This window comes from Callospermophilus lateralis, chromosome 6 (assembly GCF_048772815.1).
Source record: "Callospermophilus lateralis isolate mCalLat2 chromosome 6, mCalLat2.hap1, whole genome shotgun sequence".
Lineage (NCBI taxonomy): Eukaryota > Metazoa > Chordata > Mammalia > Rodentia > Sciuridae > Callospermophilus > Callospermophilus lateralis.
The window spans coordinates 106166583-106180051 of NC_135310.1; the positions used below are offsets into that span (position 1 = coordinate 106166583).

The window sequence follows — 13469 nt, forward strand, 5'->3', positions numbered from 1 at the left end:
GTCTTGCATGTTTTCTTAAGTTTATTTGTTCAATTGCTAGAATAAAATTATAAAATCTTGATTTTTTTCCATTTAAAAATAAACATCTGGTTAATATCTATGCATAAATTAAAATCAGTCTTCACTGAACTGACAGTAAATGACACTGTCACAGCATGAAGTGAAAATATGGAATAATGTGATCATGTTTCTCAAGTGTAAAAACTGGATTTTTTGGTGATTGGTGTCCTGAAACTTTGTAACAAGCTTCCTATTAGGAACTTTCTATTAATTTTTATATACTACAAAGATATTAAAACAACCAATATGGGAGTCATCAAAAGGAAAGTTTTTTTCTATTAACAGAATAAATGCAATATTTTTTATGTTCTGCTTAAATTTGTCATATTAACAAAGTTTATAGTTGTGAATGGGAGGTAAGATAGAGATAATTTAAAACCAGTGGGCCACTTATTGTGTAAAGGAATCTGAAGGGTACCAGATGAAGAGATTGGAAAGTTGTCATTTTTCATCTGGCTTCACTGGATATTCTCTGAGTAATGGGCTTACAGGCTAGGCTGTCTTTCACCTCTAAGAGGAAAATAGTAAATATTTCAGGCTTTAATACCCATCTCAATGTTAAATAAAGATATTAAGAAAACACAAGTGAAGAGATCAAGGGTTCATGAACATTTACTGTGAATAAATTATAGTTCCTATATCCCACCTTTGGTCAATTGATACTTAACTGTTGTTGTCTTCTAAAATGTTCGTTAGAGTTCATAAATTCATGGAACGGGAAGGTCGCAGACCTCGTCTTCTTGTAGCAAAAATGGGACAAGATGGTCATGACAGAGGAGCAAAAGTTATTGCTACAGGATTTGCTGATCTTGGTTTTGATGTGGACATAGGCCCTCTTTTTCAGGTATGAAAAATTGTGGGGTCAGTTTTAAATAGTATGCTATAAGTCTCATTAAAAAAAGTAGAAAATGATAGATCAATGTGACGTTTTTAAAGTTATAAAAGAACTTGTTCAACCAGTCCTCTAATTATTGAATGCTTTAATCTAATTATGAAAAATTAAAATGAAATTCATATTAATTCTAACTTTGTATACTTAAATTTCAGTTCAGAATTACAATTTTTATTAGACTTTGGAAACTGTAAATAACTTTCAAAGATTTCATTGTACTCTTTGAGAGGTAACTTATATGTTTAGGAAAGAAAGCCCACAAGGGATGGTGGAAAGTGTTTTGAAAGGACATAAAACATAAGAGTAAGCTCAATCTATAAGAAGGTTTTCTTCTTTCTTACTCTCACTGGCCTTTCAGAAGCTGAGAGAACAAGGCAGGGAAGGACATGCTACAAAGAAGGATCAGCTTTAGCAGAGAGAGAGAGCAATAAGAAGGCATGAAACCTTCAGCTAACTGCAAAGGTAAAATCAGAATGCAGTTCTGAGGATGGGGTGAAGATTATTAATAACCTTTTAAGCAATGTAAGAAGGTTCATTTCAAAGGTGTTTGGGTACAGAAGCACAATCAAATTTGTATTTTAGAAAGCTCACTTTCTAGTAAAATCACTTTCTTACGTCGAATGAGAGGAGCTGCAGCAAGATACAAGGAGTCCAGTTAAGATATCCAGTAATATGAATGAGAAGCAATGGAAATCTTAACTGAAGTGATGTCAGGATCACAGTAGAAATCAAGTCACAGTTAAAAGATTTTGCAGAAAATGTAATAATGGGGTATTTACAGATATATAGACAGTATTAAGAGAACCAGCATTGACTAGTGAAGCATTCAGGAGTTAAATTTGTAGGTATTTTGAAAACCAGTTGTTTCACATTGCCATTAACATTGCTGAATAAATTATATTAAAAGTAAAGGTGAGTGGGGCATGGTGGCGCATGCCTATAATCCCATAGGCTCGAGAGGCTAAGGCAGGAGAACTGTGAGTTTGAAGCCAGCCTAAGCAACTTAGTGAGGCCCTAAGCAACTTTGTGAAACCCTGTCTTTAAATAATAGTACATAAAAAAGGGTTGGTTGTGTAGCTCAGTAGTTAAGTGCCCCTGGGCTCAATCCCAGGTATCAAAAACTAAAATAATAAAAAAAGTAAAGGTGATAGGCTCAAAACATATTGCCTCCTATTTATCTTACTATATTTTATTATTATATGTGCTCTTGAGGCTATTTCAATCTCTCATGTCCACATATTGGAGATATTGTATAATTGTGAGCTAATGTGCATTTTTTCTGAGCTGTGCATTCAGCAACATCATGCTGATAGACTAAAACTGGTTATGGTTGGAATGTTTACATCATGGAAATCAGCAAACATTAAAAATTAGGAATTAATTCATTGTCTTCTTCATGATCTAGCTATATAAATATGATGAAGGGAATGTAAATAAAAGCAAATTAATTTAAAGTTTTATCATTTTTTGCTATTATTATGAAAAGCCCCAAAATTTGAGAAATATTCTTCTAGTATTCAAAAAGTATGATTTAACATAACTTATAAACAAGGGAAGTTCTGATACATGTCTGTGATTTACTTGTTACTCTCTAATGTTAAAAAAAATTAGTCAATTCATGTTAGAACTATTCTTATTGATCAATGATGTGACTTCTTTGCTAAATCAGATGATAAATAACCATTTATCTATAGTCTGATTTTGCCAAATCACAGTTGTTAGGGATTTAAACAGACATTAGAAACAGAGACTGGAATGCTGCAGCTACAAAACAAGAAATCCAAGGATTGCTGGCAGCCCACAGAAGTTAGGAAGAAGCAAGGAAGGATTCTTCTCTGGAACCTTTTGTAGGGAACATGGTCTTGCTGACACCTTGATTTTGGCCTAGTCTACAGAACTATGAGAGATTTCTATTGTTTTTAACTCATGCTATTTGTGTGAATTTCATACTGCAGCCCTAGGAAACTAATATAGAGGCTAAATTTGATTTTGGACATGTTGTGTTTATAGTATTTATGGACTATTCAGATAAAAGTGACCATATAAGTTAGATATACATGTCTAGAGTACAGAGGGACCCCAGTTAGAAACAAAGGTTTTGAGACTTTTATCAGTGTATAAATGCTGCTTAAAACCATGGTGATGGATGAAATGTCTCATGAGGAGTATGTATAGTAATATGAAAGGAGAACCAGGACATTAAGTGGAAGTAGAGGAGAAGTCAGCAAAGGAATGAAAGGAAATGGAATGAGTAGTGGAATAAAAACTAAGGAAGAACAGTTTCAGGAGGAAGGATATAGCATTATTACATACTGCAGTGAGGTAATCTAAGTTGAGGACTAAAGAATAGTCCTTGCATTTTCTTCAGTAAAGAAGTAAACCTGGGCTGGGGTTGTGGCTCAGTGGTAGAGTGCTCACCTAGCATGTGTGAGGCCCTGGGATGGATCCTCAGCACCATATAAAAACAAATAAACAAAATAAAGGTATGGTGTCCAACTACAACTAAAAAGTAAATATTTAAAAGAAGTAAACCTTCCCGAGGAGGCCCAGCCTTTGAATAAGCTCCCATAAGAAGAGTTTTCTCTGTTTGAATTCTTAAATTTCAATCTCAAGAATCTAGAGGAAATTGTAACTGTAAAGAACTAGCCCAAACTTCTAGAGATATGTCCTTAAAGTGTATTGTTATATAAATATGTAAATGTGTTTAATCTTATGTATTCAATGCAGATTTTGTTAAGGACCTCAAATAAGTTGTTTTTGTTTGTTCTTAAAGTTGAATTCTTTTCCATTCTGATTTTTTCAATTAAAACATATTTGCTTTATTTGATTAAACTTTACATTTTCCTACTCTTTTGCTTTGGTTTTTATTTATTTTAAATACTGAGCAAGTACAATAGACTTTCAATAGTTAGCAGTTATATTTGGGGAAATATTTTTCCATAAGATTAAAATATTTTTAAAACAGGTGTTGCCAGCTATTGACATATAAAGGAAAAATTTGAAGAAACTGCATTTTTACTCTTCCTTTATTCTAATATATAAAAATATAATTTGCCTTTTAACATCACAAATTTTGGTAACATAACATATATAACATATATGTCACCTATAGTTCACTGATGACTGATTTAATCAATATTTTATTGAATTAAAAATCTAAATTTCTGGAAATGTAAATGCAGTTTAATATACATAAGCAGAAAGCATGGAACTGTATTTATTTAAATAGAACTTTAACCTAATGTATTTTGGTAATATGGATGATATCAATGGTAATCATGCTTAATTAAATTTCATACCTATAAGAAATGAATAGCAAGAATGTGTACATTTTCTTTTAAGAATTATAATTTTACTCTAGGCATGCCTGTAATCCCAGTGATTCAGAAGGGTGAGGCAGGAGGATTGCAAGTTTGAGACCAGGTTGGGTAACATAGTGAGACCCTGTTTCAAAATAATAATAATAATAATAATAATAATAATAATAATAATAATAATAATAAAGGGGGTTGGTGGTGTAGTTCAGTGGTAGAGCATCCCTGGGGTTTAATCCCTAGTACCAAAAAGAAATATAAAGAAGTTTTAATTTTGCTTGTTAATATTTCTCAGACTCAAGTTTTTTACCTACATGCTGTGTGATTTACCTAGGAATGTCCTCGAATGTGGCTCTATTACCTGAGAGTTTAGAATCTTTTGTTTTTACACTAAAATTATGAGCCTAAAAATCTTGCCAAACTCAGAAAATTTACAGGCTGATGAATATTTTTGTCCCATAATTGTACAGTAGTTTGTGAATTTCCAAATTTTTACATTTCCAATGTGAGAGTTGTAGTTACCTTTTACATGAAATGATGTAAATATATGTGAATTAACAAAGCAGTGTCATCAACTGATTAGTGCTGAGAAAGATATGAGCTTGGGCAACTCAATTCATAATTGAATACTTAAAACCATCTTTGTAATCCCATATGCCAAAATGGTTAAATACAGTTAATTGACACAAAAAACAAACCCTTGTTGATGTCATCCCTTCTCTTCATTATGCACTTACCCAGGTATTGTAGCCTTTTCTTTAATTTCTAAAAGTGTTATATTATTCAATATAGTACTGTTAATTTGGTGTCTCAATGGGAGAAAAAAGTCTGGAGTTTCCTGTCTTTTTTCTCTTGCTGATGTTACTGTTTCCCATTCAATGGTCAAAGTTCCTGTTTTTACAAAACATTTTGGTTTGGTTTTTAACTTCTTTATAGATGTCACAAGATACTGTCTTATGTTGCATAACAACCCAATAAATATTGGTAATTAAGACCACCTATATACTTTTAAAAAGTTATAATGAGGGGCTGGGGCTGGGGCTCAGTGGTAGAACACTCACCTAGAATATGTGAGGCACCGAGTTTGATCCTCAGCATCACATAAAAATAAACAAAATAAAGATTAAAAAAAGATATACATATATGTACATATATACATTTGTACATATATATATATATATATACATATATATATAAATAATGGGACCCCTTAGGGAAGAAAAAATGGATGTTAAGTAATGATCAGTTATGAAAGTTATAAAGAGAGCTATAGCTTTTTTATCTTGAAGATTTTGGGGAGCAACAGTATTTTGGCATAACTTGATAAAATTAATCAATTCTAATGCTAGAAGGAAATACAGAATTGATGTTTATTGCCTAAATAGCTTTAGCAGTATTTGTAATTTGAGAATGATGAAATATGAAGTGATAGTCATTTTACTATTTTTAATGATAGAAATCTTGGAATGTTGACTTATTGACTTAAGTAGCATAACACCTTTACAACAGGTTTTTTTTCTAGTCATTGCCTAGGAATAAATGATGACTTGTCTCTTTACTTTCTGATTGTTTAGACTCCCCGTGAAGTGGCCCAGCAGGCTGTAGATGCAGATGTACATGCTGTGGGTGTGAGCACACTGGCTGCTGGTCACAAAACCCTAGTTCCTGAACTCATCAAAGAACTTAATGCTCTTGGACGGCCAGATATCCTTGTCATGTGTGGAGGGGTGATTCCACCACAGGTATCTTTGGTGTATTTTTCTAGTACTATGATCAGAGTCCTCAGTAATGATAGCTTATTTGTAGCTTTAAAGATAAATTTCTTGTAGATTTAGAGCCAAATTATTTACTGGCAATTTCACTGAGTAAATTCTACAAAGACCAAAAAGTGAGTAATGTTATTTTCTCTTTGAGCTATATTTTTAACTCCTTGTGTACGATTCAACAGTTTACAAAGATTCTGTGAGAGAACTATGTCCTTGCAAACCAATAATTTAGGATAACATATATCTGCTTCATATTTGATAAACAGTGATAGAGAAAGAGCTGATGAAAGTAATCAAATATCACCACTGGAATGGAGAAGAAGGATAAATACATGGTGAACATATCAAACCCTAGTCAGAGACATAGTTTGGATTTCTTCCTAATGGAGCGAGTTCTGTAGCTAACTTGCTTCTATTGTGGAAAAGCTACTTTGTCCATTTCCTCCATGTTCCTACCCTAATTGTTGCCTTCCCTCAGAGCTATCTCAATATGTTGTCTTGTAAATCTCTTTTATCATTTAAGCTGATTTGATTGAAGTACTATTTTCTTGGAGCCAAAAAGATCCTACTACAGAAATATGGAATCAGCTTGTCCTGGAAATTATAGGCTGAGTATCGAAGGAACTAGATACTTGGAAAAAAAAAATAATGGGACCCCTTAGGGAAGAAGAAATGGATGTTAAGTAATGATCAGATATATCAATTAATTTTTAATGGGGTAGGAGGACATCCTTCACATATTACATTTCTGATTGGTTAAAATAATTAATTAAGATGTTTTGTCCATCTATATCTAAAAAATAAATGTTTTTTTAAAAAAAAAGATAGAAAAAAACTTCTATTTTCAATCAAATTTCTGATTATGCTAGTTTTCCTTTGTTACTGAGAATGGAAAGAATATTAAGTTAGAAAAACATTGTATGAGGATATTCTAAATAAATGATTTGTAGATGCTACAAAGGCCCCACCACCATAAGCAGAATTTTATCAGTGGAATGTGGCTTTGTTTTCTGCTCTTCAATTTTTCTTCCTCCATTACAACTTAGAATTTAGAATAGTGAATTCATATACTACTTATGAAATGAGAAGTACATACATATATATATATATACATATATATATATATATCTATACACATATATATATATATATATATATATATATATATATATATATATGAGGTTGTGGAGTATGTGATAATGTGGGACTACTGAGGAAACAACATATTATTTATTTTATTTTTAACAATAAATTTCTTAAGGTGATATAGTCAGTACAAAACTATTAACACACCTGCCTGTTATTTTCATAAATCTAATATATTTTTTGGGAAAATAAAGTGCTATTATTCATTTTTTTTTTCTTTTTTCTTTTTCTTATTTTATTGAGTCAAGTTCTCACTGTGTTGCCCAGACTGGTCTCAAACTTGTAGGCTCAAATGAATCCTCCCTCCTTAGCCTGTGAAAGTACTGGGATTATAGGCATGTGCTACCATGCCCAGCTAAGGGCTTTTATTCTTTATTGCTATCTACTTATGGAACAATTCCATCTATTTTTTTTTACATAGAAGACAATAATTAAATTTTCTTTTTTATTTTTACTTATGCATTATAATTATACATTTAGTGGGATTTGTTGCATATTTGAACACGTTCATAAAAGAAGAATATTGCTTGGTCAATTTCTATATTTCTATTTATCTTGCTTTTATTTATAGAGTCTATAATAATTAAGCTCTTAGACAAGATATTTACAGTATATTAGTCACTTTTCCATTATGGTGACAAAGACCTGAGACAATCAACTTGCAAAGTAAAAGATTTATTTTGACTCAAAATTTTGGAGGCTTCAGTCCATAGTCTCTTAGCTTTATTGGTTTTAGGTCTGTGGCAAGGCTGAACATCATGCTGGGGAGAACATGGAGCTGTGAAATCATTCCCCTCATGGCAGTAAAATGTAAGAAAGAGGAAAAAATATCTTGGAGAGAAACATTCTCCCACTCCTCACCACCACCTAATACCTTCCACTAGGCCCCCTCCTCCTAAAAGGCTTCTCTGTCTCCCACCAGTACCAGGGACTGGATTTAACACATGGGTCTTTGGAGAACACTGATCAAAATATAACATATTGAATATATAAAATGGTACCATTATTAAGTTGAAAATCACTTAGTTTTAAAATTAGAAGGTGTTAATTTATGGTGGTCAAACAGTTATCCCCTGTCAATGTGGAGTGTCCAGTTTTTGCAGTTAAATAGATATGACCTCTCCTTGTTAGTAGTTTACTACAATCAAGATCTTCTAACTATCTTAGGAGTAGTGGCCTACAAGTATTTTAGGCAAATTTAGCAAACACATGATGCTCACTTGCATTCTTACATGCTCACAACCCATGTCCCAGCTAAGTAGAGGGTATTTCAAAGCAAAAAAAAAAAAATTGTTTAGAAAGAATTTAAAGCTGACAGATAAGGTGCAAAAATAAAAATGGTACAAAGAACATCTCTATACCCTTTATCTAAATTCGCTTGTTGCTACCATTTGGCTCCTTCATTAAGGTACATTTCACAAGGTTTATGTAAGATTTTGGTAAGTTAGAAACTCTTACTATTGCAACATTTCATGGGTCTCTCCAAGTTCAATACTTCATTCCAAATCTAGTATTCAGGTGTCAGGACAAATGGCATGAAGTAATGTTATGAACTAGAGAGGGAGATAACCCATTTTTTGACTGTCCCCAATTTGGAGATGATTGTTATTAAACAGGTTTCATTCTTTTTTCTTATGAGTTCTTAAAACTATACCACATGCTCAAGTGCTAGAGATACAAAGATAATTGGACATGACCTCTGATCTCAGAAATTCACAGACTTGAAGGACACAGGTTGAACAGAATGTGTTAAATGCCATTGGAAAATCATAATATTACAAGAATATTATGCCAGGCATGGTGGCTCACGCCCATTGTAATCCCAGCAGCTAGGAGGCTGAGAAAGGAGGATTGCGAGTTCAAAGCCAGCCTCAGTAACAGTGAGGTACTAAGCAACTCATTGAGACCCTGTCTCTAAATAAAATACAAAATAGGGCTGGGGATGTGGCTCAGTGGTTGAATGCCCCTGAGTTCAATCTCCAGTTCCCACCCCCCCCCAAAAAAAGAATATCATATGAATTCGATAGAGACAGAAAAATAGTTGGGGGACCACATAATTCATTATCTAATTTTGATCACTTAAGAGTAGAAATGGGTGCTGTTAAAAAGGAGTGCTACAACAATAAGCTCAAGCTAGACCATCCTGCATATAAAATAAGGATCAGTGCCTTAAAGCATAACTTGACATCATGGTTATAAATGTTATAGTATTAAAATAGCCTTAAATCTGGGACAGCATATGTGCCCTGGGAATCTTTACACCCAGACTTTGACTGTCATTAAACTAAAAAACAGTTGAAGCAACAAAATAAAAAAGCTTTATTTATGGAAAATCTGATTTCATCCTGAGACCATGTTCAAATTACCACCAGTCACTAGCTGCAAAATACCTAGGAGGAAATAAACAGTCTTGTACTCAAAACTATATACAAATTTAACCCAAATAATAAATATTTAGATGAGAGAAAATTATGGTTTTAAGCTTAGAAGTTCTTTGTTGGAGCCATAAACTTCTGATCACAAACAGTACATAGGCAGAGTGTGTTTTGTTTTTTATCATGAGTTGAGTTTGGATGATGTTGCTTTTGGCTGTTAGCAGTAGCTCCAGTCAAGAAAGAATTATTTAGCCCAACATGTCAGCAGTAGTTGAGAAAGTTTTTGGCACTGGGGACAGAGAAAAAGGGAACATGTCATTTTTTTGTTTTATTTCCTTCATATTGTAAATAATCGTTCTTTATTAATTAAATTCTTTCAACAGGATTATGAATTTCTGTATGAAGTTGGCGTTTCCAATGTATTTGGTCCTGGAACTCGAATTCCAAAGGCAGCCGTTCAAGTGCTTGATGATATTGAGAAATGTTTGGAAAAGAAGCAACAATCTGCGTAACATCTTGGTCTTGTTTAACTTTTATCTAAAATACTCTTTCAGTTATGATCAAAGAAGAGAGTAAAATCATGTCTTCAATTTAATTTCAATTTCCTTGAAAGCTTTAAAGTATCTTACTTATAAACATGATGTCATGCTACAAGTATGTATGTATAATTTCACTTTAAAAATTAAAAAAATTAATTTTTAAAAAAGTATTGTCCTTCAAGTATTGTATGTAATACTACTTTATCAGAGATATTATTTTAGTAAATCATAGTGATATATTATTTAGAAATGTTTTTTATTAATCTAGTAGCTTTTTATTTTTAAGAATTAAACTTATGAAAAAAACTGACTAGTTCTTTTCTTCAGTTTATCATTACATTACTTGAGTATAAGAAAATAAAACCCACATATTAATAAATTAATCACATTTATCTTAGAAAAATTAGTGGAGACTATTTATGCTCGAAAATAGATTATGATAATCCTGAGCCAAATTCTACTAGAATCACCTCAATTTGAGTATTATATTAGATCCTGGTTGAAAGAGGGAACAAATGACAGAATATTTCTTTAAGGTGGGTTACCTTCTCCCTTAACATGAACATATGACTTTGTTTTTGCTGTGCGTGACTTAAGTCCCAAGAGATTGGATGTTTGTGAACATTCTTAAATGAAAGTGCTTGGGTGGTTAATGTGGTTTCTCAAGAATGGAGGTGTAAGCTGTGAATGTAGATCTATGATATAAAAAGAAAATAGTTTTCCAGATCCTAATGATGCTACCTGTGTAGAGTTGCTCATTGAAGATAAATTGCAAAAAATAAAAATAGCCCCCAAACACCTGTAGTTCACTGTTACAAGATTTACTCATTAAAGGAGGAAAGGTATCTTTTGTTGTTGAAACATTATACATTAAGTGAAGATGAAAAGTAACAGTGATTGTTTTGTAATCAATTTCTGCTGATTTTTGTAATCAATTTCAACAGTATTTTGGAAAGTATTGTAATATTGCTACATTTCTGTGGAAATTAAAAACTATATAACACTATTTAATTTTCAGAACCTGGTGATTAGAAAGGTGTTAAATCATGGTTATTGTTCCATTTTTACAGATGAGCAATCTTACTTCAAGTCCAGTGACATCCTCACTATTCCATTTTATCAATTCTCATAAAAAATGCATATTACTCAGTAAGTTGATTGAATAATTTGGTTTCTCTGATGTGTTCAGTTGTGTGCTAAGAGATATGAAATCTGCCTGAGCTTCCTGAAACTCGCAGGGAAACAAGGAAGATCTGAAGCATGCTGGAATCACCCATTAACCTCACTCCTGCTCCCCAGACCCCACTCCAAACATAGATCCTGTGATTTTTTTTCTCTCTTTTTGACTTTATCATTTGCTTTGCTGGTAATGTTTCACTCTTCCCATGATAATCCAGATGAGGCTGGTTTGGACCCCTCTTCCTTCTTTATCTCATTTATTATCCTCCATTCTCCATACAAGATGATACAGAATTTATTTTTTCTTTTTTTTTAAAGAGAGAGAGAGAATTTTTTTTAATATTTATTTTTTAGGTTTTGGCAGACACAACATCTTTGTTTGTATTGGTGCTGAGGATCAAACCCGGGCTGCACGCATGCCAGATGAACGTGTTACTGCTTGAGCCACATCCCCAGCCCACAGAATTTCTCTTAGTAAACAGAATCCTATGTGGCTGTGAAAACTTAAAGAAAGCATCCAGAAAAGTAACATAACTCTTTCTGAGTGATAGAAAAATAATTGTTCATTTTGTAACAGCTAACACATATTGTTATTTTTTAAACATTTTATTTATATATGACAGTGGAATGCATTACAATTCTTTTTACACATATAGAGCACAATTTTTCATATCTCTGCTTGTATACAAAGTATATTGACATCAATTCGTATCTTCATACCTGTACTTTGGATAATAATGATCATAACATTCTACTATCATTTATAACCTGGTGCCCCCTCCCTTCCCCTCTAATCCCTCTGCCCTAGCTAGAGTTTGTCTATTCCTCCCATGCTCCCTCTCCCTATCCCACAATGAATCATTGAGCTAATACATATTGAGCTTTACTGTGTACCAGGCCTTTTTTTTTCTAAGTAACTGACATGTATTATGTCATTTATGTCCTTAAATATTGTTTTCCCAACTTTTCAAAATTTCCACAATGAATATATTACTTCCATAACCAGAAAATTTTATTTTGTATAGATTTTTATACCTATCTATGGACAAAAAATAAACTCTGTTTGGTTGAAAGTTGTTAAGCTGATGAAGATAGTAGGAACTACTGCAGTGAAATTTTGTTTAAAGGGTTGAAGATGGTTTAACCAGAAAGGGAAGCCTGGAGTGAGTCACACATGATAGCTATTTTCATATACTGACAAGATATTGGGAAGAGAAATTGAACTTGATTTCTATGGCCATTTCAAAAATAACTAGAGCCAATGAGAAAATTCTGGGGAATCAAGATTTTGCTCAAATATGAGTGTTCTAAACATTCCGTCCCAAATGGTAATTCGTTTGAATCAAAAATACTTATGAATTTCTGCATAAAAAAAGATGGAAGAAAAGTATAAGATCATTTTCAACTCTGAAAATATTTAAACTATTTATATTAATTCAGATTAATCAAAGAGAAGGGACCAAGGTAAGTAAGCAAAGAATATTTGTGGATTATGGGTTTTTTCAATAGTTTTAATATTGTTATTGTGAAGCAGTAAATGGTAAGAAGAAAAAGGCATATTTAGGTAGCAATTAAAAAGATGACAACACAGAACTGATTGAATTTGTTACTCAGGTTAGTCTGCACCACCCCTTCCTTCAATTTCCCAACTTTCCCTATCTTTTGCGTTCTCTTGCCAACAAACTCAGTCCTGACCTGTGCTACCGGCAAGCCACAGACTCTTCCCTCTGAATTGCTTCCACCGGGGTTAACTTTGTTTAGCTACAGATCCACGTTAGATTGCTTGTCTCTCAGCCCATTTGCCTTAAGATACCAGCCCCCTGCTCCTAGTGTCACGGTTTCTCACACAATAGGAATTCTTGAAGCCAGAAACCTTCTGTCCGGGGTCTGATGGCTGAGAATTCTGGCACAGCTGTGCAGCCGCGCAGGGCACCTTCAGCTGCGTGGGCTGGGACGGGTGCAGGGCTCCAGCAAGAGGGCGCCAGCGCTCACCCAGCGCAGAATCCCTGAAGCACCTGAGAGGGGCTTGGCGACATTGCCTCAGCCAGAGTCCGGGGCTCAGTCATCTTATTAAGAGTCTCTCTGTACACTTGTACATTGCTGGTGGGACTGCAAATTGGTGCGGCCAATTTGGAAAGCAGTATGGAGATTTCTTGGAAAGCTGGGAATGGAACCACCATTTGACCCAGCTATTCCCC

The 13469-nt window shown here is 33.4% G+C and overlaps 1 protein-coding gene across 1 annotated transcript in view; it reads left to right on the forward strand.

Annotated features, from left to right (window-relative positions):
• Mmut (methylmalonyl-CoA mutase) overlaps positions 1-10402 on the forward strand; it is a 33465-nt gene extending 23063 nt beyond the window's left edge. Inside the window, exons 11-13 of the mRNA XM_076858609.1 lie at positions 757-904; positions 5841-6008; positions 9937-10402. Coding sequence (XP_076714724.1) covers positions 757-904; positions 5841-6008; positions 9937-10065 — 445 coding nt within the window. The 3' untranslated portion in view covers positions 10066-10402. The remainder of the gene's footprint in view (positions 1-756; positions 905-5840; positions 6009-9936) is intronic.
• Positions 10403-13469: the final 3067 nt, after the last annotated feature.